Source organism: Hypomesus transpacificus, chromosome 13, assembly GCF_021917145.1.
Source record: "Hypomesus transpacificus isolate Combined female chromosome 13, fHypTra1, whole genome shotgun sequence".
Taxonomy (NCBI): Eukaryota; Metazoa; Chordata; class Actinopteri; order Osmeriformes; family Osmeridae; genus Hypomesus; species Hypomesus transpacificus.
In genome coordinates, this window is record NC_061072.1 from 12,813,340 (window position 1) to 12,839,298 (window position 25,959).

At 50.8% G+C, this 25,959-nt stretch overlaps 1 protein-coding gene across 11 annotated transcripts; it reads right to left on the bottom strand.

Moving 5' to 3' along the window:
* Positions 1 to 42: 42 nt before the first annotated feature.
* On the bottom strand, positions 43 to 25,685 carry LOC124476021 (C-Jun-amino-terminal kinase-interacting protein 4-like). Of its 11 annotated transcripts, none has more exons than XM_047032975.1 (31): positions 25,080 to 25,685; positions 19,315 to 19,435; positions 17,899 to 17,969; positions 17,621 to 17,715; positions 13,851 to 13,998; positions 11,552 to 11,635; positions 10,088 to 10,571; positions 9,881 to 9,974; positions 9,511 to 9,635; positions 8,634 to 8,691; positions 8,324 to 8,476; positions 8,139 to 8,193; positions 7,907 to 8,037; positions 7,751 to 7,807; positions 6,700 to 6,702; positions 6,002 to 6,181; positions 5,774 to 5,903; positions 5,590 to 5,682; positions 5,321 to 5,485; positions 5,018 to 5,189; positions 4,698 to 4,913; positions 4,375 to 4,546; positions 3,728 to 3,856; positions 3,568 to 3,648; positions 2,633 to 2,700; positions 2,417 to 2,565; positions 2,000 to 2,171; positions 1,806 to 1,919; positions 1,492 to 1,671; positions 1,116 to 1,244; positions 43 to 723 (listed from the first exon to the last, which is right to left on the bottom strand). In XM_047032975.1, the coding sequence occupies exons 1-31, from the start codon at positions 25,377 to 25,379 to the stop codon at positions 605 to 607; spliced, it is 4,248 nt and encodes a 1,415-aa protein (XP_046888931.1). In that variant the 5' UTR covers positions 25,380 to 25,685; the 3' UTR covers positions 43 to 604. The 11 variants fall into 11 exon arrangements, with proteins under 11 accessions (XP_046888931.1, XP_046888932.1, XP_046888930.1 ...); XM_047032976.1 differs by lacking the exon at positions 6,700 to 6,702 and adding an exon at positions 7,417 to 7,420 and having other exon boundaries at positions 1,492 to 1,668; positions 6,002 to 6,183; XM_047032974.1 differs by lacking the exon at positions 6,700 to 6,702 and adding an exon at positions 7,417 to 7,420 and having other exon boundaries at positions 6,002 to 6,183.
* Positions 25,686 to 25,959: the final 274 nt, after the last annotated feature.

A 25,959-nucleotide genomic window follows, 5' to 3' on the forward strand; every position in this document is an offset into this window, starting at 1 on the left:
GCCGTCTGTCAGATTGTCACATCCACACTTCCCTGGTCGCTGTATCTAACCAGTCTACACAGCCTATCAATTGTCACACAATATCTGAACAATCTACCTATCACCACACAATGCCTAGTCCAACCACCAACTACACAGCATCTGGACAGTCAACCAATCAGCACATAGTATCTGGACTGCACCAACTCAGAGGACACAATGATGATAAAAGTAGATGCATGCAAGAAATCCAAAAGCTCATAAAACAAAATCAAGACAATAAACCAAACTTCAGACTGAATAGCCACAACATAAAACAACAGCAATAACGGAAGAGCAAGTGGATTTTATCAAATTCAATTGCAATCCATGAAATGAAAAATAAAATAATAATCAGGAAACAAATCGATGCATCTGATTGGACAGTTCCTGCTTCCTCTAGTGAGGTATGGTTCAGAGTGAGTGGGCTGGTCTCAGGTCTGGGTAAGTGTCGACACTGTCTGAAGGAGGGGATTGGTCAGTCAGTCCTGATTGGCCATGACCTGCCACACGATCAGGAGGGGGGTTGGTCAGTCAGTCCTGATTGGCCATGACCTGCCACACGATCAGGAGGGGGGTTGGTCAGTCAGTCCTGGTTGGCCATGACCTGCCACACGATCAGGTGACTGCGCTCAGCTTTGGCCAGGAAGGGCTGCAACTTCAGAGTGGGTTCATCCATCTCCTCGTTTTCACCAACCTCATCACCTGACACACACACACACACACACACGAGAGACCATAATTCCACAACTACTACATCATCCAAATAGCCTACAACTTTATTTTCTCGCGGGAGATTATTAGTATGATGTACACACACACACTGCAAAGTGCCCTATCAAATTTATGTGCAAAAATAATTTCTTATGAGCTTGCTTGCCTCCAGTGCGGTAAAAAACATTTCACGTAAGATATCTCAAAATGTGTTATGTACTTAAAGTAAGTCTCTAGATAAGCCATTTATACAAGACACAGGTCTAACAAGATTTGAAATTTGACAACAAGTATTAACTAACTAATACTTATAACTAACTAATAACTATCACACTCATGTTGTGGCAGTGCTGCAGGGGGGGCTGTTGGCTCCTGCTTCTCACCCATCCTGAAGTCGATGTAGCCCTCTCCTCCACTCATCACCAGCACAGACCTCTCCAGCTCCTGGGAGGGGGAGTCCCTCTCCCCCCCCGCCTGGTCTCCCCCGCCCGCCGCTGACGCCATCACCTGACCTGCACGCAGACGGCAGAATCAACCAATAGGGTCGACAAACTGATATCTGATGTCTTATATGTGCTTGTGAAATCACCACATTGTCTACATCCAAATCTGTCTAGCCATAGAGAGGAATGGTCAGTTAGTCAAGAGGAAACATACACGGGTTGGCATTTTCTGGAAATGGCCAATAAAGGTTTGTCTACCCTTCAATAGGAGAACAAACAGCAAGAAGATGGGCCAATAAGAGAGATCAGTCAGTACCTGGGACTGCAGTGAAGAACTTGACAGCGTCTCTGTGTCCATGGAAACACAGCTGTGCGTGAACCATGGAACAGAAGGGGACGAAGGTTCCAGCTGTCACCTTATCACTGTTGTCATGGCCATACACACGGACCACGCCCCCAGGGTGAGTACCTGGACCTGGAGCAATCTTATTGGCTGCTGACAGAGAAAGAGAAAGAGACAGATAATGCACATTGTGTGTGTGTGTGTATGAGTAAGACTGAAAGAGTGACTGAAGAAGAAAGAGAGAGAAGAGAAGAGAAAGCGGGATAGAAGGAGAGAGGAGTCCTTACTCTCCGTTAGAGGGATGGAGATGATCACTCCGTTGCCGGTGCCGATCCAGAGACGGCTACAAGACACCATGAGGGCTGTGATCCTCACGAACGAGAAGCCAAGCTTCCCCGTACCTGACACACACACACACAATCAGCCAACCTGGTAATGGTTAGAGGTTAGGTCTGGGTATGTATGCATGTGTGGGACTCACCCAGCATCTTGCTGACGTAGGGCTCTATGTCCACATCCTGGAGGTGCTGGTAGGTGTGGGCGTGGAACAGCCTGAGGGTGGAGTCCAGACGGATGGACACCCAGATCCCATCACCCTCCCACGCCAGCTGCCGCACCTGGCTCTCCTTACGAGGGTGGGCGTCAAAGGACTTCTGGGGTGAGGCAGGTGGGAGAACAGGGGAGAAAGAGGAGTGATGACAGGGGAAGAATAGGAGTGAGAAAGTGGGTATTAAAACAATAACAGGTGCCAATCCAGAACAGGGTGATTACAATTCCTATCAACCTCTTTCTGAAAAACACAGTCCAGTCTCCACTCTCTCATCACTCCTCTACCAGAGCTTCCTGTCACACAGTGGACAGTCTCTCCTCGTGTGACTCCCATCTCTTGGCCTCTCACCTCTATCTTCATGGCCTGGGGCTGGACCACATAGATCTTGTTCCTGTAGCCACACCACACCTTGTCGTGGACCACCGTCATGCAGCGGATGGAGTGATGTGGCCGGCCCAGGTCCAGCAGGTGGTAGTTAGTCAGGTCCCACTGGCCGTCTGAGGAAGGGGGAGTTAACACACAAGTACTGCAAGGAGAAAAACGTGTGTGTGTGTGTCTCCTCACCAACTCCTCTGTGGAAGATAGCCAGGGTGCCGTCAGCTAGCGCCACCAACACACGGCCCTTCACGTGCCTACAGGACAGGGGAGGGAGAGTTAGAGGACAGACAGTCCTCAGGAAGTCCATCAGACTATATGACAGCCTGCGAGGGTTTACATTACATTTAGTCATTGCCCAAGGACACAACATCATTTGGCATGGCCGGGAATCGAACTGGCAACCTTCAGATTACTAGCCCGACTCCCTAACCGTTCAACCACCTGACTCCCTGGTTTATGGCATCCTCTCACACAAGGGCCATTCATCCACTGGCTCACCACAAGGCTGTGTACTCTCTCCTCTTATTTATATTCTCTACACAAATAGTTGCCAGAGTAGGTTTGAGAATAGACATCATAAAGTTTGCAGATGACACGGTCATAGTCAGCTTGCTGAAGGGAGGGAATCTGGATCATGGGCTGGTTGTCAATGACTTTGTGTCATGGTGTAAGGAGTTTCACCTTGAACTGAATTTGTCAAAGACCAAGGATATGATTATTGACTTCAGGAGGTCAGTGCCCATTCCCTGATTCAAACTATTGAGGAGATTGAGATCGATTTGGTTGAGAATTATACATATTTGGGTCCTGTATTTGATAACAGGCTGTGCTTTTAGACCAACACAGATGCCATGTCTAAGAAGGTACAAATGACTAGGTACAACATTTGCATAAATGAATGGCACCAAGTATTAATTGACAGAACTTATTTCTAGGTTTCAACAAGAAGTGATCCTTGTACTGTATTGTGTTGTCTGTGTGGTGTCAGGTATGCTGTTTTTGTCGTATTTATGATGGATTGAATGTGTTTTAATACCCATCTACAAACAAATGTCCCCTAGTGGGAGAAATCAAAGGGACTTGACAGTAGTAGACAGGCCAGGGTTCAGCCAGTTCCTTACACTATGCCCAGGATGGAGTCCTTCAGCTTGATGGAGTGGAGACACCTCCTCCACTGAGCCACCGAGGAGTGGACATACACACTGCACAGGAGAGAACGGGGTTAGATATATACACACACAGACAAGAACACTTTTTCGACACACTCACACAAACTCTCACCATCCGTTCTGAGCCCCCAGCCACATGGTGGACAGAACGCTGCTCATCTTCTGGGCCTCCTCTCTCATCAGGTCTGGCTCCTCTGGGCTGGGCACTGGGCTCACCCCATCCTTTACCAGGTCACACTCCCTGCAGGACACACACACTCCTCAAGATGGGGTTTGAAATGTGGGTCCCTAGTTCATGTGTTTTGAAGTGTTTGAGCATGGATAAGAGACAGTGTGTGTGTTTGTACCTCTGTGTGAAGCTGGAGGGTGGGTGTGAGTGTGTGTGTGTGTGTACCTCTGTGTGTAGCTGGAGGGTGGTTCTGACTGTGTGTGTACCTCTGTGTGTAGCTGGAGGGTGGTTCTGAGTGTGTGTGTGTGTGTGTTTGTACCTTTGTGTGTAGCTGGAGGGTGGGTCTGAGTGTGTGTGTGTGTGTGTGTGTGTGTGTGTGTGTGTACCTTTGTGTGTAGCTGGAGGGTGGGTCTGAGTGTGTGTGTGTGTGTGTGTGTGTACCTCTGTGTGTAGCTGGAGGGTGGGTCTGAGTGTGTGTGTGTGTGTGTATGTGTACCTCTGTGTGTAGCTGGAGGGTGGGTCTGAGTGTGTGTACCTCTGTGTGTAGCTGGAGGGTGGGTCTGAGTGTGTGTGTGTGTGTGTGTGTGTACCTCTGTGTGTAGCTGGAGGGTGGGTCTGAGTGTGTGACCCCCAGTGGGTCAGTGAAGATGTGTTCTGTGTATCCTCCTCCCACACCCTGTCCCACACCCTGTCCTGCTGGGGAACCTGCTGGGCCAGCACTGGCCTCAGTAGCCTCGGTAGCCTCCTCCGCTCCTTTGGACTCTACACACACACACACACACGACACACACACACAGACACACACACAATCATACGCACACAGACACACACCAGTTGAGTGGTAGTCTCTCACCAGTCACATAATATTGTTTGTTATCTGGATTCGAGCCAGACAGTTGAGTGCCATTCTCACCCGTCTCTGACTCTGCCATGAACTCTGCTGTCTGGGGAACGGCCGACACCCCCTCGGCCGAGCAGCCAACCACAGTGATGCCTCCCAGGACCCCGTCCCCACCCACTGAGCAGCCACTGTCTGAGCCGGCTGTCGGGGACGTGTCCTCTGGCCCTGGCCCCGCCTCCGACATGTGGACCACTTCCTCACCAGCCGGGTAGTCTGTCTCTCTGGCTCCTACACACACACACACATTCATGTTGACTGTTCAATCAGAGCCTGCTGCGTTCTCGAGAGAGCCCGAGCGAGGGCAGCAGTGTGCCAGGGCGGGTGCTGCTGACCTGGCACGCTGGCGATGCACAGCACGTGAGAGTTACACACAAAGAAGTTCTCCAGGACGTTGCCGGGCTGGTTGGCGTCGATGACGACCACTTTGGTGGTCGCGTGGGTGCTGGTGCAGATCCACACGAGAGACGACAGCTCGTCATGATGCCTCAGCTCCTTCTGTTGGTCCTGAGCACACACACACACACACACACACACACACACACACACACACACACACACACACACACACACACACCTTAGACGCAACACCACATCAATGCAGCTCTGTGTGTGTCCAAGCATGTGTGTGTGCGTACCTTTAACTCCTGGTCCAGTTTGTCCAGGCTGTTCTGAGAGGCGGTCTTCCTGAGAGGACTCTCTGCCTCCCCAGGCAGGTCGCTGTAGAACACGCTGGCTCCTACGATCGAGCCCCCGTCACGGGTCTTACCCCCCGACAGGTTCACACCGGCTGCACACCACAGCTGAGGGAACATACACAAACACACACAGTTCATGTTCTGAAGCTTTGGATCTTTAGCACACAGCAGGTCTCTCTACCATACTCTGTGGTAGCAGACCGTCCTACCTTCATAGAAGCATCTTTCTCATCCAACGGCCGCAGGTAGACAGGGACAGGGAGATTCTTGGTCTTGGTCTCGGCCTGACTGCCATTGGTCGCCTGAGGAGGTGACAACAGGAAGAGGAGGAGCTTTAAACGAGGCCATGCCGTGTCATACTGGTTGTTGGGGTAGCCGTGGGTGCTAGGGTACCTTGTGTTTCTGGGGAAGACTCCACCCGCAGGCCTGCACCCTGCCGTCCTCCTTCTGCACGTGAGCCTTGACCTGCTGGTACTGCGCCCTCTTCTGCTCCCTGCGCGACACCACGTTGCCCACCTCCGCCCTGCCACACACACAGCCGCCTCCGTCCTCACACCACCTGCCACCAGTGTGGATGAACGGGTGTGAGTGTGTAAGTGTGAGTGTGTGTCAGTAACTTACTCCTCATTGAGGAAGTCGAAAGCCTTGCTCTTGTCGCTGGGCAGCTGCTGCAGGGCGCTGCTCTTCTTCTTGATGGAGGGCTGGATCTGGGCGGTGGGGGCGTTGTACTTGACGTTGACCGGGGCGTCCCCCGCCGGCTTCTTGGCCGCTCCCCCCGACGAGCTGAACAGGCGGCTGAAGCTGGAGCGGCGAGGGGCGAGGGACGGGGCGGAGAGAGAGGAGGATGGAGAGAAGAGAGAGCACACAGAAACACTGATAGAGGGGTGGACACAAGCGGCAGCAGGGTTCCGTGGTCAGGGTTCAGGGACAGGGGTCGGAGGAAGGGTCACTGCTACACAAACACACACACACACGCGTCCCTTACCCTCACCCCTTACACACCCATACAATCTCCCTCTGACACACACACACACGCATCACCCAGACCTGTGCTACTCTGAGCTGTAATCAGTTAGACCAATCAGCAGCCCCAGCCAGGGAACAAGAGCAGGTCTCCACAGGCCAGTGAAGAGCAGGGGTTAATACTGAACACTGACCAGACAGTTAGTCAACACACAACACATCAGTCTGACTGACCACCCCTCCTCCCCCTGAGACCACCCCGAAAACAGATGTAACCCCTCCCCCCTCCCTTTCTCTCCTCCATGATCTACCTCTGCCCCACCCTCGCTACACCTGCTCCCTCCCTCCCCACACACCTTCTGCACACAGACAGGATGACACCGGGCGGGATAGAGAGAGAACACAGAGGAGCAGGAGAGGGGAGACACTTCATCAGATATCATTCAGCTCTGAAAATAAACAACTTGAGCACTCCCCCCCATGCAAAGATACCACACTGCCCAGCAAACCCCCAAACACCTCATATTAGTCTTTAACTTACTCCCAACCCAACCCACAGCATTCCTTATCCAACCCACCCCAACTATACCAGTCCTAGTCCAAACCATGCCTGTACCAGTCCTAGTCCAACCCAGCCCTCTATACCAGTCCTAGTCCAACCCAGCCCTCTATACCAGTCCTAGTCCAACCCAGCCCTCTATACCAGTCCTAGTCCAACCCAGCCCTCTATACCAGTCCAACCCAGCCCTCTATACCAGTCCTAGTCCAACCCAGCCCTCTATACCAGTCCTAGTCCAACCCAGCCCTCTATACCAGTCCTAGTCCAACCCAGCCCTCTATACCAGTCCTTGTCCAACCCAGCCCTCTACAGTAATTCTATTCCAAAATACACCTTTACCAGTTCTATTCCAACCCTCACCCCTCTATACCTAGTTCAATCCACACCAAAGCCATTCCTGCTGGAACTCAACAGGGGACAACCTGGGCCAACAAATGGTTCCCATCTCTGACAGGTCTGACTGGATATTAAATTCAACCCTTCTGTGATTGGCTGTGCCCTTTTTTTTAACTGATATTCTCGAGAAAGCCCTTCAGCGATTGGCTCTCCCCTGTGAGTTGGGCTCAGACCAGACAAACAGAGATGTACCTACATTCTGAGGAAAAACAACACAAACACAACAAATAAAATGGAGAGACAAAGAAAGACAGGTTGAGTAACTATCTAAAACGGTGAAAACACAGGTAGACATTCTGAAACACGTCATATAAAAAAAGGAAAGAATGTAAAAGTGATCAAATACAGAAGAACTTAAGAGGGAGAGCTAAGAGACAGATCCAAGGGAATGTGGGACTGTAGAAGAGAAGGACATAGATGAAGGGATTTGAAGGAGGAAGAGAACAGCTTACAACTGCCAGATGGAGGACTTCTTCTTCTCCGTGAGAGCTGGGTTTTCCCTCGACGCTCTGACCAGGAACAACAGGAGGGAAAGGGACTGTGAGCTGGACTGAGGTTGGAACGCCTCGTGTGTGTGTGTGCGTGTCCATCTTCCTCCCCCTCCTCACCGGATCATCTCGGTCCAGCGTACGGCCTCCTGCAGCTCCATCAGCCTCTCCTTGTACTGGTTCCTCTCCATCAGCACCCTGGCCATCTCCACCCTGGTGAAGCGCTTCCTCTGGGCCGTGGGCACGTCACTCTGCACGCACACACACACACGCGCATCAGTATGATCATACACACATATACAATGCCTCAGCAGAATCAAATGCACACAAACACATCCACAGAGCGACTTACATCATCGTCCTCACTCTTAGTCTTCTGCTTGGCCACCTCCAGGTCCGCGCGCACCCTGAGAGACAACACCGTAGAGTTGAGACTATCACACTGCTTACAGCCACACACACACACACACACAAACCCCCCATGACCTTAGGACAGAGGAGAGTGAGGAAGTGGAAAGGGAGAGGAGGGAGGCCTACCTCTTGAGTTCGTCCTCCATCTCCTTGTACTTGTGGTCCATCCTGGTCTTGGCCTGCGTCACAGCCTCCAGCTCCCCCTGCAGAGCCTCGCGCTCACACGCCAGCTCATCCACGCGCGCTATCAGGTCGTTCTTCACCACGTTCAGCGCGTTTCTGAATACACACACACACAAACACACACACGCAAAAGGAATGAAGCACAGCAACTCTTGACAAACCTCATTAAGGAACATAAAACTGGGGGTTGATATCAAATGAGGGGTCGGGGGTCAAGGTTAGGCAGCAGTGTGTGCGTGCGTGCGTGTCTTACTTTGTCTCCAGAAGCTGGGTGTTCTCTTGGATGAGATGTTCCACTTCTCGGCCCATTCCTGCAGATGAACATTTACACATCATCCCACCATTCTTTCCAGGCTGATGGAGCCATCTCACCCAGTCACACTGAGTGCTGCTCTGGTCCTTACCCAGGAAGTTGAGCTCTAAGTCTGAGAGCCGGGCCACCGTGGGGACAGGAACATCACCCTGGTTAGTTTAGGTCAATAAAGATGTTCCTACTGACACTCTACAGAGGGCACTAGGTACAACTCTGAGGTACTTTACTAAGCTCTACTCACCTCTAAGGGTTGTTCTAATACGTTCACTAGAGCTACGCAGTGCTGGAGTGGCACTTACATCAAGAGCACCAGAAAGATACAGCATGTCAGACACATCAGTGTTTGTACTATCCTTCAAGTGAACACCAGGAGGACTAGCTACCATCCATTTGTCAACTAAGGGGAATCCAAATAAACAACAAATACAACTACAGCCAGAGAGAGAGAGCGAGAAGTGACACTGAGTGCACTTGATGTAATGAGAGGGGGAATAAAATGATACACACCAGAGAACTCATCTGTGAAAAACAAAGAACAGAGTAAAAGATGATGAAAGCAGAGGTGGAGGATGGAGAGAGGTGCAACACTTCTGTATTCAAAAGCAAAGATGCTCGCCGTGAGTGTGTTTTTTATTACATTATGGGTGCAAATACTGTAATTAAAAATGTATTTGAGAGAAGGGCGAACATGAGATGAGATGGAGCAAGAGAGAGAGATGGTTGGAGAAAGTCAAACAGAACTAGGAGAAGAAGAATCTCTGAACTGATAACCTCTTCAATAAAGAACTTGTGCGGGTGTGTGTGGGTCAACTTTTACCAAGTAGGTCCGCCCCTTCATCCATATCTCCTATGAGGTCATTTCCTGCTGAGGACAGCTCCTCAAAGAGCGACTCGGTGTTCCTGTCGAACGCCAGGTTCTCAATGCCTCCTTTAGAAGGCGTGCTGATGGGAGGAGGAAGGGAGAGGACAATGAGGGGGGGGGGGGGGGGGGGGGGGGGGAGAAAAGGGAGCGGGACAAAAAAACGGAGCGGAGAAAAAAACAAGAGGAGACGGAAGGAGAGAAAGAGGGACAGATCGGAAAGAGGAAACGTGCGAGTCAGCATGAAGCATCTCCCATCAACGGTTGATGTGGGATGTCCGTATGATGTGATGAGGAGAGTGTTTGGAGTGTGTGTGGCTGGTGTTACCTGGCTCCACGGTAGCCACTCAGGTCCATGTCCAGCTCAGGAGTGGACTCTATGATGGCCTGCACCTCCGACTGGTCCCCACTGCCTGCTCCACCTGGAGACCCCAGAGGGACAACGTCAGAACAGATGCAGTACCAGCTAGAGGAACAGCAGCAGTTCAGGACGTTTACACCAGAGTGGCCCAAAGGGAGTAACTGCAGTACTGACCACCGCCTGATGGGGATGCTGTTGGTGAGCCCTGCCCCTCCTGCCCCTCCTGTCCATCTACCCCACCTTCCACTTCCAAGGCGTTCCCGCTGTCACCCTGCTGTCTGTCATTCCAGCCTACACTTCTGTTCACACCCTCCACTGCTTCCTGGTCCTGGAGGCTGCCTGCTGACGCCATGACAACGTCAGATGTTGCTGCTGACGTGGGTGTGTCTGAGCCGGACACCTCTCCCAGGCTGGACATGGGAGGGACCGATTTGGAGCCACCGTGGGAAGACACGGGGGTGGTGGACTGGGAGGGACCACCTCGTGAGGACATGGGGGTGGTGGACTGGGAGGGACCACCTTGTGAGGACAGGGGGGTGGTGGATTTGGAGGCTGGCCCATGTGAGGACAGGGGGCTTCCAGTCTTAGATCCACCTGCTTGTGAGGACAGGGGGGTGCCAGTTCTGGAGCCTCCACGGTTGACATTAGACATCTCATCCTGAGAACGGAGAGGGAGTGACAAGGAGAAGGTGGAGGTACGGGAACAGAAAGGGAGAAGGTAGAAGAGATCAATTAAAGACAGTAAGTGGTTCCGGTTAGAGCTGTGTATGTTCCTGATGCTATGCAGCAAAAGCTCTCAAAAACTCCACTGAAAACATAAATCACTCAAAACGTACAGTACATTCCCAACACCAACAAAGAACACAAACACAAAAGGTGCATCTCCAAAACAAATTCTACTGATTGATTTGATGACAGAAAAGCTGTCTATGCATTAGTAGCCTAAATCCCTCTAGGTAGACCTACACTGTGATGTTTCCATCTGCACGGGTCTAAGCCCGGTCTTTAGAAGAGCAGATGTTCAAGGTCAGCGTATGGCAGGACATGCAGCTCCACCAACCTTCAGTAGAGGAACCACAACTACATGCAACCACAACACTTCCCCTCTGCAGAACCATCTTCCCCATGTCCGTCTGCTGTCTAGTGTCCTGCTATGGGCCTGTGGTCCTGTTTCCCCTGTGTCTCTAAGGCTCCTGTGTGTGTCTACATGTCTAGACTATATTGTAAATGTCTAGACTCCAGCCCATGTAGGTGTCTAGACTACAGCGCATGTGTCTAGACTACAGGTAGTGGGTGAGTGGCTGCATGCGGATAGCTAGTCAGGGCCGCCAACTTTGCCTCACTGGGCTGGCATGAGCTTGTTCCATGCCACATCATAGGTATGGACGTTGAGCATTATGGACAAAATCACTGACCGTGTCAGAACAGTGAGACGGAGAGGTTATAAGTGTCACACCATGCGTGGAAGTTGGCAACCCCGAGCTTGCTGTGAAGACACTAGCGTCTAGAGGCGCTGTACCAAGTTTCTGGGGGCCATGTTGGCAACACAGCAACTACACGGCAAAACAGCAAAGACGGCAGCCGGAAGAGTGGGTTGCTGGGGCAACAGAGTTCTGTGCGGCCGACAGGCAGGTGTACCTGGTTCTGTTCAGCCTGCTGATTGGCTGAACTATCCTGTGCACTTTGAACTTCCCCTCTGCTCGGGGAGTCTCGCACCTCCAGCTGGTCAAGAGAAGAATTACAGTAGAGGACGGTTTGATAAAACACGTTATACTGTTCATCTACTGCTCACCCAGCACACAGCAACAGCCACAGTCACCCTGAGAGGAGGAGCAAGAAAACATGACACACTGGAAGTGTGGGCTGGGAGAAAGAGACAGCACACAGCAGCAACACAACCAGCGTGTTAGAAAGCATCATTGACAGCCTGAATCCCTTGTAGTCTGGATGTTTGCCTGGGGTCAGTGTAGATCCTGCTGCCTGGCCCAGAAGGTGACCTGACTGGAGGCAGAGTGATGAGCTGGCACACTCTCACATTTCATCAGCTAATGGTGGAGTTGTATAGGGGGCAGATCTGGGAGGTAGCCTGCTCTCTGAGGAGCTGTGTCCCCTCTGCAGCCGTCCATCAGCCCTGCCACATGTCTGGCCTGGGGGATGGATCACGGTTTGGACAAGGCCCCTGAACAACCCCTGAACCTTTGTGAGAGCAAATTACAGTCATTATTATTATTGGTAATTATTGCTTTGGCTAACTGAATGCTTTATGGTGGGTGGCAAGATTAGCCAAATGTTCGCTTCTAAGTGTATTTAGATCTACACTGCCGATGTTGTCATTTAGCAGAACTTCACAACATTAAACACGTTTTATAATGAATTGTGCAATCAAGAGAAACAGTTTGCCACCAATAGCTTTTAGCTAACGTGAGTTAAATAGTGTGTTTCTTGCCATGGGTGATGTACTTTTGTCTGTGGGAGTGTCTCATATTGAAAAACTGTTGTCTCAACCTTGATATATGAGCCTAGGTGGCTGGTGCTCAGGACAGCCCACAGCTGGGAGGTGGTAACTAACTGCTCCACAGGGATGATCCTGTCACCCTGGGGCACAGGTACTAGCGGCTAACCACTTCAAGGAATTCCTCACCAAGACAACAGATGAAGACTATAGAACAGTGCAGCAACGGGAGATACTCTACTCGCCTCTCTCCCCTCGCCTGCCTCCGTCCTCCCTCCCTCCCTCCAACCCCCTCCCTCCCGCCTTTCCCCTAAGTCTCTCCACACTCCCTTTCCCTCCACCTTTCTCTCTCTCCCCTGGCCTGGTGTGATCGCTGCCTAAAACACCATCCCTGCATGCCTGCCCTCTCTTGTTGCTATAGTAGCACCAGCCAACCAATGAGAGGCAGGTTTTCTCCTCCGTCTGTCACACCGATAATAGCCATCCATGACAGAGGCCCAAAGCCCTCCTGGCATATACTGTGAGTGTGTATACTGATTCATTCTCTTTACAGGAATACTAAACTCAGAGGCATGGGGGAAGGCTGATAGATGACATAGTGTGGAAGAGAGATCGAGAGGAAGAGAGTCAGAGAGAAAGAGAGACAAAGCTAGAGGGAAAGAGAGAGCGCCCAGAAAAGGGTGAAAAGAGAGGTTGAATGTAAATCTTTGGGAAATGTCGAGTCAGATGGTGTAACACAAAGGCATCCCTGTCAGTCTGTGCTGTGGGAGCCTGGTAAAGATAGTGTGTGTGTGTGTGTGTGTGTGTTTTATCCTGACACCTCTATTGTATCACAGGGCCTGGGTCCTGAAGAGAAGCAGTGATCAAGGCTTTGGTTGGAATGTTATATACAAAGTGTTTTGAGAGAGAGTTGCAGGTGGAGTGGGGATGGGGAATCATCTAGCTCAGAGATAGACAGCAGTAAATCCAATTATTCACTTCCCTTCATCTAACCCTGTATGAACACACCAACAGAATACTTCATGAATATTCATGATGGAACCTTGCTGGTAGCACGGTTTCCAATAGTAACAGTGGAGAGAGCCTTATGGTTCCTCCCCAACCCACCCGGCAGGCAAGCCCAGAGTGGTACCACTTCCTACTCCCCCCATCCCCCCCCCCCCCCAAACACACAGTCACTATCTCTCTCACTGTTGAACCCTGCTTTACCATTCCAGGCACACTGAAGTAATCACTCCTCTCTCAATAGACTTGTAAGGTTTCCTGCCAGAAAGAGAGAGAATGTTTCCATATACACAGACACACACAGACATACAAAGGAACTGACACACACACACATACACACACTTCCTGGACCCAGTCAAGCTGTCTGGAGTGAAACAGGGATGAGGTCATCCTTCAGATCCCTGGGAAACACTACTGATGTATTCAGGAGGAAGTACTACTAAGGAACTACTCCAAACTGTTTGTGTGTGTGTGTTCTACCTTGAGGCTGGTGCTGCAGCGAGGGTGGCTCAGGTCGTTGAACCTCCAGGGCTCTGAAGGCGTTTCCACAGTTTCTCGCTGCAGATCATGGGTTAGGCCATCACTTCCTGGTAGAGGGAATATCCCCATGGAGATGGGACGATCCTTCCTGGATACCGAGCAAGCGAGCGAGAGAGAGAGAGAGAGCAAGAGAGAGGAGAGAAAGAGAGATAGAGACAGAAAAAAAACATCCATTATGTTGCAAGGTGAAAGGCAGTTAGAAGAACACTTACATGTCACTGCATACTGATGGGTGAGAGAGCATGCTGATGGGTGAGAGAGCGTTAGAGAGGAGATGGGCGGCACGACAAAGAGGGCAGAGAATGTCTGCGAGGCTGCCACTACACACAGCAACATCGTGGCTCCTGTCCAGACAACTCAGTGCTCATTTGCTTTTCCTGCACAGAATGGATCCTTTAAACGTCACTGTGTAGTAAGATGAGTTGATACAGACCTGGGTCTCTCTCCCTTCAAGGGTGACAGAGACACAGAGAGGGAGGCTTCCTGCTGGGGGCCTGGCCCCCTACACAAGGAGCCCAGGGAGGAGGGCACCAGGCAGAAGAGCAGAGGGCAGCTCCCAGGAGCAGGAGGTCCCCACTACAGCACCTGCTGCTGGCTAACACAGGCCTCAGGCTCAGCTGGCTATCCAGCTGGCTGTCCAGTCGGACGCCTGCTATGTCTGGACCCAGGAGAGGAGAGACACCAACTCAGGTGATCATGTGTCTGTTGGGGCAGCAGGTGGCATGGGGGGTCTGGATTGGAGCATGGGGCTGGCAGCTGGGAAGGTATTCTCACTGGCTGCTGCTTCACACAGCGGTGGCAGCTCTGTTCCACTCACGTCAGCAGACATGAGCTACTGCTAGCTTCCACAACTCCCCTCGATCCACACACACACACTCATAACACACACATGCAGACACACACCTCATCATATCCATGTCAACTGTCAATGCCATAGTTCTCTAATGACCAAATAAATAACGGAGCCAGTGCACACACACCCTTCCACAAACACATACACAGCTCAATCCTCTCCTATGTCTGTGTCTACATACCACAGGTCCAGTACAGTAGCAGGGCCAGGACAAAGGCTGTCGTGTTGAAAAGCGTTTGTATTGAAAAGCAGCGACAGAACAACAATAGAGGCAGCAGCATGCAGAGGTGGAGGGGTCACACACAGGTCAGCTATGACCAACACTGTCTCTACTAACACACAGGTCAGCTATGACCAACACTGTCTATACTGGACACACAGGTCAGCTATGACCAACACTGTCTCTACTGAACACACAGGTCAGCTATGACCAACATTGTCTCTACTAACACACAGGTCAGCTATGACCAACACTGTCTCTACTGAACACACAGGTCAGCTATGACCAACACTGTCTCTACTAACACACAGGTCAGCTATGACCAACACTGTCTCTACTGGACACACAGGTCAGCTATGACCAACACTGTCTCTACTGGACACACAGGTCAGCTATGACCAACACTGTCTCTACTAACACACAGGTCAGCTATGACCAACACTGTCTCTACTGGAGACACAGGTCAGCTATGACCAACACTTAGTACTGACCCAACATGTGGGCTAGGTCTGTCCTAGAGGTGTCTCTAGTGACGGGGGCTGATGTAAAGGTGATGGTAGTGGTGGAAATCACGGTGAAAGAGAGCTGTTCATCAAAGATGTGTCGTGTAGCCTCCAGGCTGATCTGGCTGTCTGACTGTGCTGACCCACTTTCAGCCTGACGTCTACTGAGCACCCACACAGCCATATGTCAATACACAAGGGTATGCACGTACATAAACAACAGTGTGGACACACTCACACACACTCACACACGTACCTGGAGGGAGCGGGCAGAGCGGGCAGAGCGGGCAGCCCGGTGGAGACAGAGTAGTGCACCAGCAGGAGGACAGACAGAGACACCAGCACGGCAGAGTTGATGACCACCGCTCCCCCCACGAAGCCAAACACAAACAGCAGCATACACCCAGGGCTCATGGCCCCCCCAGGACGCAGCCCAGCACTGCCCCCCACGGGACGGCAGGGCAGGGCTGGGGGGCACGGCCAGGGGAGCAGGGGCACCGACCGAGCTAAGCTATGGCGTCACAGGTGACGCAAACAGGACACCTCCACGCCGTTACTAAAGAATGCTCTTCCAGAGTCGGCACAAAATCCCAGGGTTCCAGAGACCAGGGTTCCAGAGACCAGGGTTCGGGTGAGGACGAAGAGAATACTGTCCTCTAATGGAGTCCCACGTTTACCTACATCAGCACGCAGGCAGTGCCCTGCCTACACTCTCCACCCCTAGCACACTACTTTACTGAACCTGCCCACTCCAAGAATATAGGGCTACAGGAGTTCTGTACTCTGCAGCTCTGAGAGAGAATCAGAGAAAGACAGAGAGAGAGAAAGAGACAGAGAGAGAGAGACAGAGAGAGAGAAAGAGAGAGAGAAAGTGAAAGAGTGAGGAGAGAGAGAGAGAGAGAGAGAGAGAGAGAGACTAAATGAAAGAGTGAGGAGAGAGAGAAAGCGATAGAGAGATCACCCAGGAACAACAACAGCTAGAATCCCAGCAGCAGCAGCAACAGCAGAGGTAGTGACAGACACTACTAGACACTGCAGCTAGTCCTGCTAAACACCCCTACACTCACTACTTTCACATCATTTCATCATTTAGGCATCGAAAGATGGAGAGCGGCAGACAGAAAGAAACGCTAAGTCCTTTGGAGTTTCCTCTTCTCTATGAAGACGATCCCTTTCCTCCTCTCCTCTTCCTCTGCTGAGCTGCGACACTGCTGCTGCTGTTCACACTAGAATGCTCCCCCCCTCTCTCCCTCCCTCCCTCCCTCCCTCGGATGCTGAGGTAGACTGTTCCATCTGCCTCCCCTCAGCTCGAAGCCTATTGGCCACGACAGGGAGAGGCTGAGAGGGGAGGGGGGGAAATAAAACCTGTTCATCTTGTTGCACGCAAGCACACACACATTCACACTAACCCTGCTACCCTTTTTAAAGCCTGAGCGTGCATAAAGCTTTTTGGTGGTTGATTCTACATAAAGCTACATGGCATTGGAGATCTTACACCCCCTTTTCCCCTCCATCAACCCCCAACCCTCTCCCCTCGACAGAGGTCAGTCATTATCTGGTCTGCAGCCAGGACTCCTCCTCCTAGTCCAGGATTATGCTCTATAACCTCGTCACCACAGCTGGCCTTAATCCCTCTGCACTGCCCCCCTAGTCAAACCTCCCCCAACAGTGGCCCCTAGTCGATGCCGCTCAACACTGCCCCCTAGTTCACATCCTCCAACACCCCTGGTGTAACTCCTCAACACTGCCCTCTAGTCTTCACCACCTCAACACTGCCCTCTAGTCTTCACCACCTCAACACTGCCCTCTAGTCTTCACCACCTCAACACTGCCCTCTAGTCTTCACCACTTCAACACTGCCCTCTAGTCTTCACCACCTCAACACTGCCCTCTAGTCTTCACCACCTCAACACTGCCCTCTAGTCTTCACCACCTCAACACTGCCCTCTAGTCTTCACCACCTCAACACTGCCCTTTAGTCTTCGCCACTTCAACACTGCCCTCTAGTCTTCACCACCTCAACACTGCCCCCTAGTCTTCACCACCTCAACACTGCCCTCGAGGTCTCCCATCTTCACATTTCTTTTCTCCTCTCCAGCACGACTGTCCAGAAACAGCTTTGTGTGTGTCTCACCGTGATCTGCTCATCTGGCCGGAGTCTGAGGCCTCCAGGGCCGTGGTGTGCTGGTGTTTGGCTCTCTCCAGGTGTTCCATGTAACTGTGGATCATCTACATGGAATATACCACAAACACAGAGGGGGGGGTTACTTTTTTTTCTTCTTTTTTTACTCTTATGCGATAAGTCACTTCCAACATTTGTCATCAACATCGTCTGACACGGCATGGAAAACACACCTTGTCCCGGTGCAATACTAGAATGTGTATCACATGACCTCCCGTGTTCCTGCTTACCTCTGTGTGTCTCTGATGAAGAGCATTATACTCCTTCTTCAGTTCAGCTTCGCGCTCGTCCAGCCTGATGACTGACAGACACAGGGAGGAACTCACGTGAGAACACAGCTTTACATATCACACATGATAGATGTTTGCAGATATTGGTGAGAGTCACAGTAAGCTACAGTCTATGATCAACAGTGAGGCAGTCCCATGTCATTTGGTCAACCCCACTATAAGTTGTATTCATGGAAATCACTTCCAGTGAACTGTGCTACTCAAATCTTGGCTTTTATTGCCCTGTGACAAGCTTGTATTTTTTAGCTACTGCATACAAACAGCGAAGACAAAAAAGGTGTAATGTCTACTTTCTGCCACAGGGTGTCCTCAGTGCACCTATGCATTAGGTCAGGGGCTGGGGCCATAATCCTGCCCTAATCAGCAGGCTTTAAGGCCTGGAGGAAAGCCACTTAAAAGACTGGTTTGAAGCTTTTTCTTCTAACTGGTTCCCCAACTGTTAAAGCGGCCTTTCTGAGAGAGTGGTTACATCATTCAGGGTGACTATTATGTAGTTTTGTGTGTTTGTGCTCTGTGTGTGTGTGCGTGTGCGCGTGCTCGTGTATAGTGGATGATTCCCACGACTCTTTAACCAGTTAGACTGACATTTACATGTAGTCATTTTTAGTCTTTTTTTTCCCTCCCTAACCTCAGGTCACGCAGAGAAAGAGAAACTGATTAAAATAACTCGTCATCAGACACACAGCTGGCTGTACAAGGAAGTGACCTGTGTGTGTTTGTTTACTAACTGGGGTTTGGTTTCCCTTTATCTTCTAATTAAATCAACGCCTTTATAAAATTGCTTTAAAAGCACTTCTATGACAAATGTGGTCACCTGCTAGACTCAATGAAAGTCTCCTCGCATTAGATTTGTGTGTGTGTGTGTGTGTTTTGCTAGCATGTATCCACACCAGCACCACTCTAACCTCATGTGCTTTCATTATGTTCACATGCTACTGAGGACTTGTGACATGCACACACTTATTTATAAGCCCCCCCCCACACACCCCCCCCCCTCAGCAGACTGCTGAGGTAGGCCTATATCAACTGACACAAGACACACACCAAAAACCACATCACAGTATAATCTACGTGAAGATCTGAGTTCAATTTATAGAACCAGGAAAAAGTCCTCTGTTCTGTAACAGGGACTGCATGTTGAGCAGGATGAACGTGTTGGCAGATGGAGAGAGGGAGAGAAGGGGATGAAAAGAGTCAGGGGGGGGGGGGGGGGTTGACAGTCATGGTCTTTATTCATTAAGGTCGTTGAGGAGAGTCCTGCAGTCTTCAAGCTGATCAGAAACACAGTCACAAGACCTGCACATACACAATGCTACGGGGTGGTGTGTTGGTGTGTGTGCGTGTGTGGTTACTCACTCTGGTCGGCATAGTTCTTGGTCTTGAGCTCTAACTGCCGTGTGTGTGACTCCAGCCCCAGCACTCGACTCTGGAGGTCCTTCCTCTCACCTTCCTGGGAGTCCTCAAACACTATATACCTCTGCAGAGAGGGAGTAGGGGAGAGAGACTATCACAACTGCATGCTAAACAGAAGTATAAAAGAGCTATCTAACGATGCCCACCCTACCTGCTTAGTCCACTCATGTCTGACGCTGTTGAGAGGGCCAAATGGTGTCTACGTGTGTGTATGTGTTTGGGGGGGCGGTGTCAGTACAAGGTGGGTGTGGGTGTGTGTGAGTAAAAGGCACGCATGTGTGTGTCAAAGGGGAAGTTAACAGCAGTGGAAGGGGACTTGTCTAATCTATCTTCAGCTCCTTTGTGTCTGTTAAACAGCCACTCTGCACAACAGGTGCACAGCAGCAGCCTCCTGGCTCACACACACACTGACGCTCAGTACAGCCTTTGTGAGTGTGTGTGTGTGTGTGTGTGTGTGTGTGTGTGTGTGTGAGTTTGTGTGTGTGTGTGTGTGTGTGTATTATTCAGAAGATCTAATTCAAGGATGAGATCAGCCTGACATGAAGCGGTTGACTCCGCCAACTTCTTTGAGAAAGAGAATCAGACCTCCCGATCACATTTCAGTGCCTGTTCAGGTTGGCCTATCGGCAGAGATCAGGAGTCATCTGCTGGGCCAGATAATCACCTGAGGCTCCTGCCATCCCTGAGGCCTAGCAGGAACAGACCGCCTGTTCTCTCAGCCTGCGTCACGGCACCAGCTCACTGAAGGGTAACAATGATCACTTCTGGCCAAGTTCTCCATCCACTCTACTTGTGTGATGATGAATGTGTTAAATGTGGAGAAATCTTGGTGAGTGCAAAGGGAAAGACCTGGTTTGTGGTGTGAAAGGAGTGCCAACACACACACACACACTTCCCACATGCACACACACACCCTGCAGCTGGTCATATGACCCAGGGGAGGATGTTCATATGACAGTGCTCCAGAGAAAGACTGTTCCTCCAGTCCTCTTTTCCCCTCCTAAGCTTCTCTCTCCACTTCTAAACATTCATAATGCTCCCTTTGTCCACCCCCCCCCCCCAACAAAACACACAGACTTCCACTGTATCAGCACTCATTCAATTGACAGTGAGCTTTATCAACTGGCCAGAGTGTGTCCAGAATCTAGCCTGGTTAAAACTGGGGACACAGGGAGAGACAAGCTGCAGGATTCTACTACCGGAAACACTGGAGAGAAACAACTGTCTAGGCAGAATCAGTGTGTGTGTGTGTGTGTGTCCAGGGTTAGATTCCCTCACATACAGATGCAAACGTCGTCTTTGGATGGATTCCAGATATAATAATGGGCCGCTGTCTGTCATCACCGATTATTTGAATGTACACCACAATTCGGCAATTTCCAACCAATCAGAAAGGAGGGCGCTAAGGATGTAGCAGAATGAAACAGGATAAGGATTAACAGACCTTAAGGTCAAAGACTATGCTTAAGTGGGAGTGGGCTGGAACGTTACGTCTCCCATCACATCCACATCTCTTCCATCCCAGACAGGCATCACCCAGGCTCTCTCAGACTGAGCTTGGTTCTGAGACTACATGTAGTCCTGGTTGGACCATGACATCAATGCTCTGTGACAACATCTGATTGTGTAGTAACTCTGGCAGTAGAAAGGAACTCAGGAAGTAGTCAAGCATTTTCCAGGAATTTCCTGCCTGGCCCTTCCTTCTTCCTCCGGCCAAGCCCACCAGGGAGCAGGGACAGAGGGCTGGGTAGACTGGGAGAGAGGACAGAGGGCTGGGTAGACTGGGAGAGAGGACAGAGGGCTGGGTAGACTGGGAGAGAGGACAGAGGGCTGGGTAGACTGGGAGAGAGGACAGAGGGCAGGGTAGACTGGGAGAGAGGACAGAGGGCAGGGTAGTCTGGGAGAGAGGACAGAGGGCTGGGTAGACTGGGAGAGAGGACAGAGGGCTGGGTAGACTGGGAGAGAGGACAGAGGGCTGGGTAGACTGGGAGGGTGGACAGAGGCCTGGGTAGAATGGGAGAGTGGACTGAGGGCAGGGTAGACTGGGAGAGAGGACTGAGGGCTGGGTAGACTGGGAGAGAGGACAGAGGGCTGGGTAGACTGGGAGAGAGGACAGAGGGCTGGGTAGACTGGGAGAGAGGACAGAGGGCTGGGTAGACTGGGAGAGAGAACAGAGGGCTGGGTAGACTGGGAGGGCAGACAGAGTGACAGGGTTGTGACTGGGAGGGTGGACAGAATGACAGGGTTGTGACTGGGAGGGTGGACAGAGAGCTGGGTAGACTGGGAGGGCAGACTGGGAGAGAGGACAGAGGGCTGGGTAGACTGGGAGAGAGGACAGAGGGCTGGGTGGACTGGGAGGGCAGACAGAGTGACAGGGTTGTGACTGGGAGGGTGGACAGAGTGACAGGGTTGTGACTGGGAGGGTGGACAGAGAGCTGGGTAGACTGGGAGGGCGGACAGAGGGCTGGGTAGACTGGGAGAGAGGACAGAGGGCTGGGTAGACTGGGAGGGCAGACAGAGTGACAGGGTAGACTGGGAGAGAGGCCAGAGGGCTGGGTATACTGGGAGAGTGGACAGAGGGCTGGGTAGACTGGGAGAGAGGACAGAGGGCTGGGTAGACTGGGAGGGCAGACAGAGTGACAGGGTAGACTGGGAGAGAGGACAGAGGGCTGGGTAGACTGGGAGAGTGGACAGAGGGCTGGGTAGACTGGGAGGGTGGACAGAGGGCTGGGTAGACTGGGACGGTGGACAGAGGGCTGGGTAGACTGGGAGGGTGGACAGAGGGCTGGGTAGACTGGGAGGGTGGACAGAGGGCTGGGTAGACTGGGAGGGTGGACAGAGGGCTCGGTAGACAGGGAGGGTGGACAGAGGGCTGACTTACTTGGCCCAAACACAACATTCACAATTTTACACTTGTTTACTATGGTATACAGGCTCATATTCATATCTCAAGTTCAATTCCTTGGCTCTATTCTACTTTTCTACAGTGGAAAATGGGGTCAGAGACCAAACAATAGACATAAAGCTGTCATGCCCCAGTCAGGCACCCAATCATGGAGTATGCTTGAGGTCAAACTGTGTGTGTGTGCGTTAGTGCCTGTTTGCCCTGTAGGCATGAGTCATGGGGCCCTTCTTCAACCCAGTAGTCACACACCCCTGACATCTCAGCTACAGCATAAACACCATTAGCATGTCAACACATGGGAGGTTAGAGGGCAATGTTAACACAGTTAACAAACCAATCACATAAGCACAGCAGTAGGGTACATCACTAATACACTAAGCGAGGGTAGCTATGGTCTAAGCCAAGGTTAAACTGTGGCTGACACTAGTGAGTGTCCTGTCTGCCAGCCTCACTACAGACCCCAGCCTTCAGCCTCACTACAGACCCCAGCCTTCAGCCTCACTACAGACCCCAGTCTGTCAGCCTCACTACAGACCCCAGCCTTCAGCCTCACTACAGACCCCAGCCTGTCAGCCTCACTACAGACCCCAGCCTGCCAGCCTCACTACAGACCCCAGCCTTCAGCCTCACTACAGACCCCAGCCTGTCAGCCTCACTACAGACCCCAGCCTGCCAGCCTCACTACAGACCCCAGCCTGCCAGCCTCACTACAGACCCCAGTATGTCAGCCTCACTACAGACCCCAGCCTGCCAGCCTCACTACAGACCCCACCCTGTCAGCCTCACTACAGACCCCAGCCTGCCAGCCTCACTACAGACCCCAGCCTGTCAGCCTCACTACAGACCCCACCCTGTCAGCCTCACTACAGACCCCAGCCTGCCAGCCTCACTACAGACCCCAGCCTGTCAGCCTCACTACAGACCCCACCCTGTCAGCCTCACTACAGACCCCAGCCTGCCAGCCTCACTACAGACCCCAGCCTTCAGCCTCACTACAGACCCCAGCTTGCCAGCCTCACTACAGACCCCAGCTTGCCAGCTTCACTACAGACCCCAGTCTGACAGTCTTGTTTCAGACCTAGCCTTTACTGGGAAAAATTGACAAACTGAGAGAAAAGACCAATACTACTGCAGTGTTTCCCACAGATTAGAAAACTATATGTGGCGGGGGGGGGGGGGGGGGGGGGGGGGTTCGAAATAATTCACAAAATCAACAACAACAAACAAATAATTTCTGCATATGCAGGTAGCGACGCTGCATACAGGGTGCTAAATAACTATTTAACTGGTCGGCTCCATGACGCCGGGTAAGTAGCTAGCTCTTGAAACTTCTCACCAAAAGAACGAAGGGGAACCTTCGATTAAGACATGTCCGTCGGTACCTAGCGAAAAGTAGCCTCAACTTTCCTAGACCTTTAGCTACGGCACTAATGCTGAAGGCTCGCTGATGTAGCTGTCGGTCTCACTAGAACGGCGTATGCATTGTTGCTAACGTGTGCTGACGTAGTGACTGTGTGTGTATGTGAGAAAGACGCGTGCGTGAAAGAGACGGAGGGAGAGCAGGGAAAGGAAATGCAGCTGAACGAATACGCTGCGTGTTTTTACCTAAATAGCGATAAAAAAAATGTTTTACGAAACGCAATGTGTGGCGGCCGGTGTTGATTCTGTGGCGCACCGCCACAAATTAGTCTATGTGTGGGAAACACTGTACTGAGTGAGTGATTTGCACAACAGGACGTGTGACAACACAGTAAAGATAAAGACGGTATAACAATTCAAGGTTATGAACCTTTTATGAATCATTGATGAACCTCAAAGACCTGTTCCAGTTATGCTTGTCATTCCACATCACATGACAACTGCAAGGTTATAGCATTGGCGATGCCTGCACAGAACATGCTACCACACACACACACACACACACACACACACATTTCCCACCATCAGTAGAACATCACAAAACACTGACAGTCTGTGCATGAGCTGAGATATGGTCACAGTAGACCTCTGCTCTGACATAGATCAAACACTGTATGACATTTAAGCCTAGTATCTGGAAAATCTTCTAGTTTTACAACTTTGACACTTCATGGTTTAGTTAATCTGATGCATGAAGCACCTTAAACACACCTCTACTGGCATTTAGGTTGAAGGCCAAATCATGAGACACACCCTAGCAAGTTCCCATGCAACCAACCACACATTTAAGTACCCTTGCCTGGGATAACATGACTTGTAGAATTTAAGATATTGTTGCCAAATGAGTAGCATATAATAACGTTATGAATTCCTGATAAGTGGCCTTTCTTCAAATTATTTTTCCATTAACTTTGGGAACCATGAAACAATGCAAATTAGCAAACACGAATGTATGTATAACGTATGCTGCATAAGGAATGATACTGTTTGATGCACGTAGCAAACATGCAAGGCAAGACACTATTACAGCGAGCACCAGAGTTTGGGTCCTGTCAATCACAGTGAAGACAGCTGGTGCTTTGCTGGTTGCAAATTCAAGCAAGCAACCTGCCAAGTTAGCAGTTTTCTCAGCACAAAAGTTGTTCCACATGGCCGGGGAACAACCAAGCTAGCTACTCCAGTTCAGAATGTGCCTGAGGAAGAAAATTACTTGCGCTTGCATCTCACTACTGCACAACTGTCAAGCTGCTAACTCGATTGGCCTAGCCAGCGTAGTTGTAACAGTTAGCTAGCTTTCCTTAACCCATCATAATCACTGCAGAAAGGTTAATATAACAGACTCAGTTTATCCTGTCCGTCTGTGACAGCAGGGAAGAAAACCTACCTCTTCTGCAAGCTTCCTAAGGGCTTTTTCCCGTTCATACTGGGTAATAAGTTGCTCGTTGTCCTCTTTTAGAAGCTCCAGTTCGACTTCGTGCTCTTGGTTCACAGCAAACACCGAGTCCAGGTTCTCTAACACAGCGACCACAAGTGGCATGAGTTCTTTCACTACGTCCTCGTCATATTTTCCGATCAACCTTTCAAACTCCCGGTAAATGGAGCTCGCCAGACCCGACACCCGTTCGGACATCATAGCCGCCGTGCCCGGGTCATCCTGGTACAGAACTCCGTCGTCCAGCTCCATTTTCTCACCTCCAGTGCTAGCTCGCGAGCTAGCCGCAACCTTTTCAAAAGCTGCCTCCGCTAGTTTTGTGGAGCAAGACCAAATAATGTCCTCTTTATATAGTTGAACTACCCATTAGTTGACAATTGAGGAGAAGCGAAACAACAAAACAAAAAAAGACTAATTGGAAAGTTGGGTTCCCTTTTCCCCCTATGGACGGCTTATACTGTAAAGGGCTAGCAAAACTGGCAAGCTAGCAGAGAAAAGTCTCTCCAGTAGTCTTGTTCCACCGACTTCCCAACAGATGAGCTCTGTGTTGTTGACTGGGCTGTCATGTTGACGTCACGCGCTAAAAGAGGGCTGGGAGGGACTGATGAGAGAAACAGTAAATAATCCTTTGGTTTTATAATACATATTACATTTTACTTCCCCGTGTAAGAATAACCACCTACCTGTTTCTGTTCGATGTTAAAGCCACTTGTTCTCTATTTGTGGTATTTATGTGTGTAGGCTACTGCTTTTTCTGTGTGCTGTCGTTTTAATTCAACAGGTTGGTAGGTGAAGTTTAAAGAAAGTATTGATATTCTAAACAAAGAATAGC

What these genes read in the sequence shown, in the direction of transcription:
- LOC124476021 (XM_047032974.1), bottom strand. Translation starts at nt 25,379, where the DNA reads ATGGAGCTGGACGACGGAGTTCTGTACCAGGATGACCCGGGCACGGCG. An exon ending in TTCGACTTCCTCAATGAGGA is followed by an intron (nt 5,904 to 6,001) that starts GTAAGTTACTGA and finishes TGTGTGTGGCAG; the next exon opens with GGCGGAGGTGGGCAACGTGG. An exon ending in CCCTCCAGCTACACACAGAG is followed by an intron (nt 3,857 to 4,374) that starts GTACACACACAC and finishes TGTGTCCTGCAG; the next exon opens with GGAGTGTGACCTGGTAAAGG.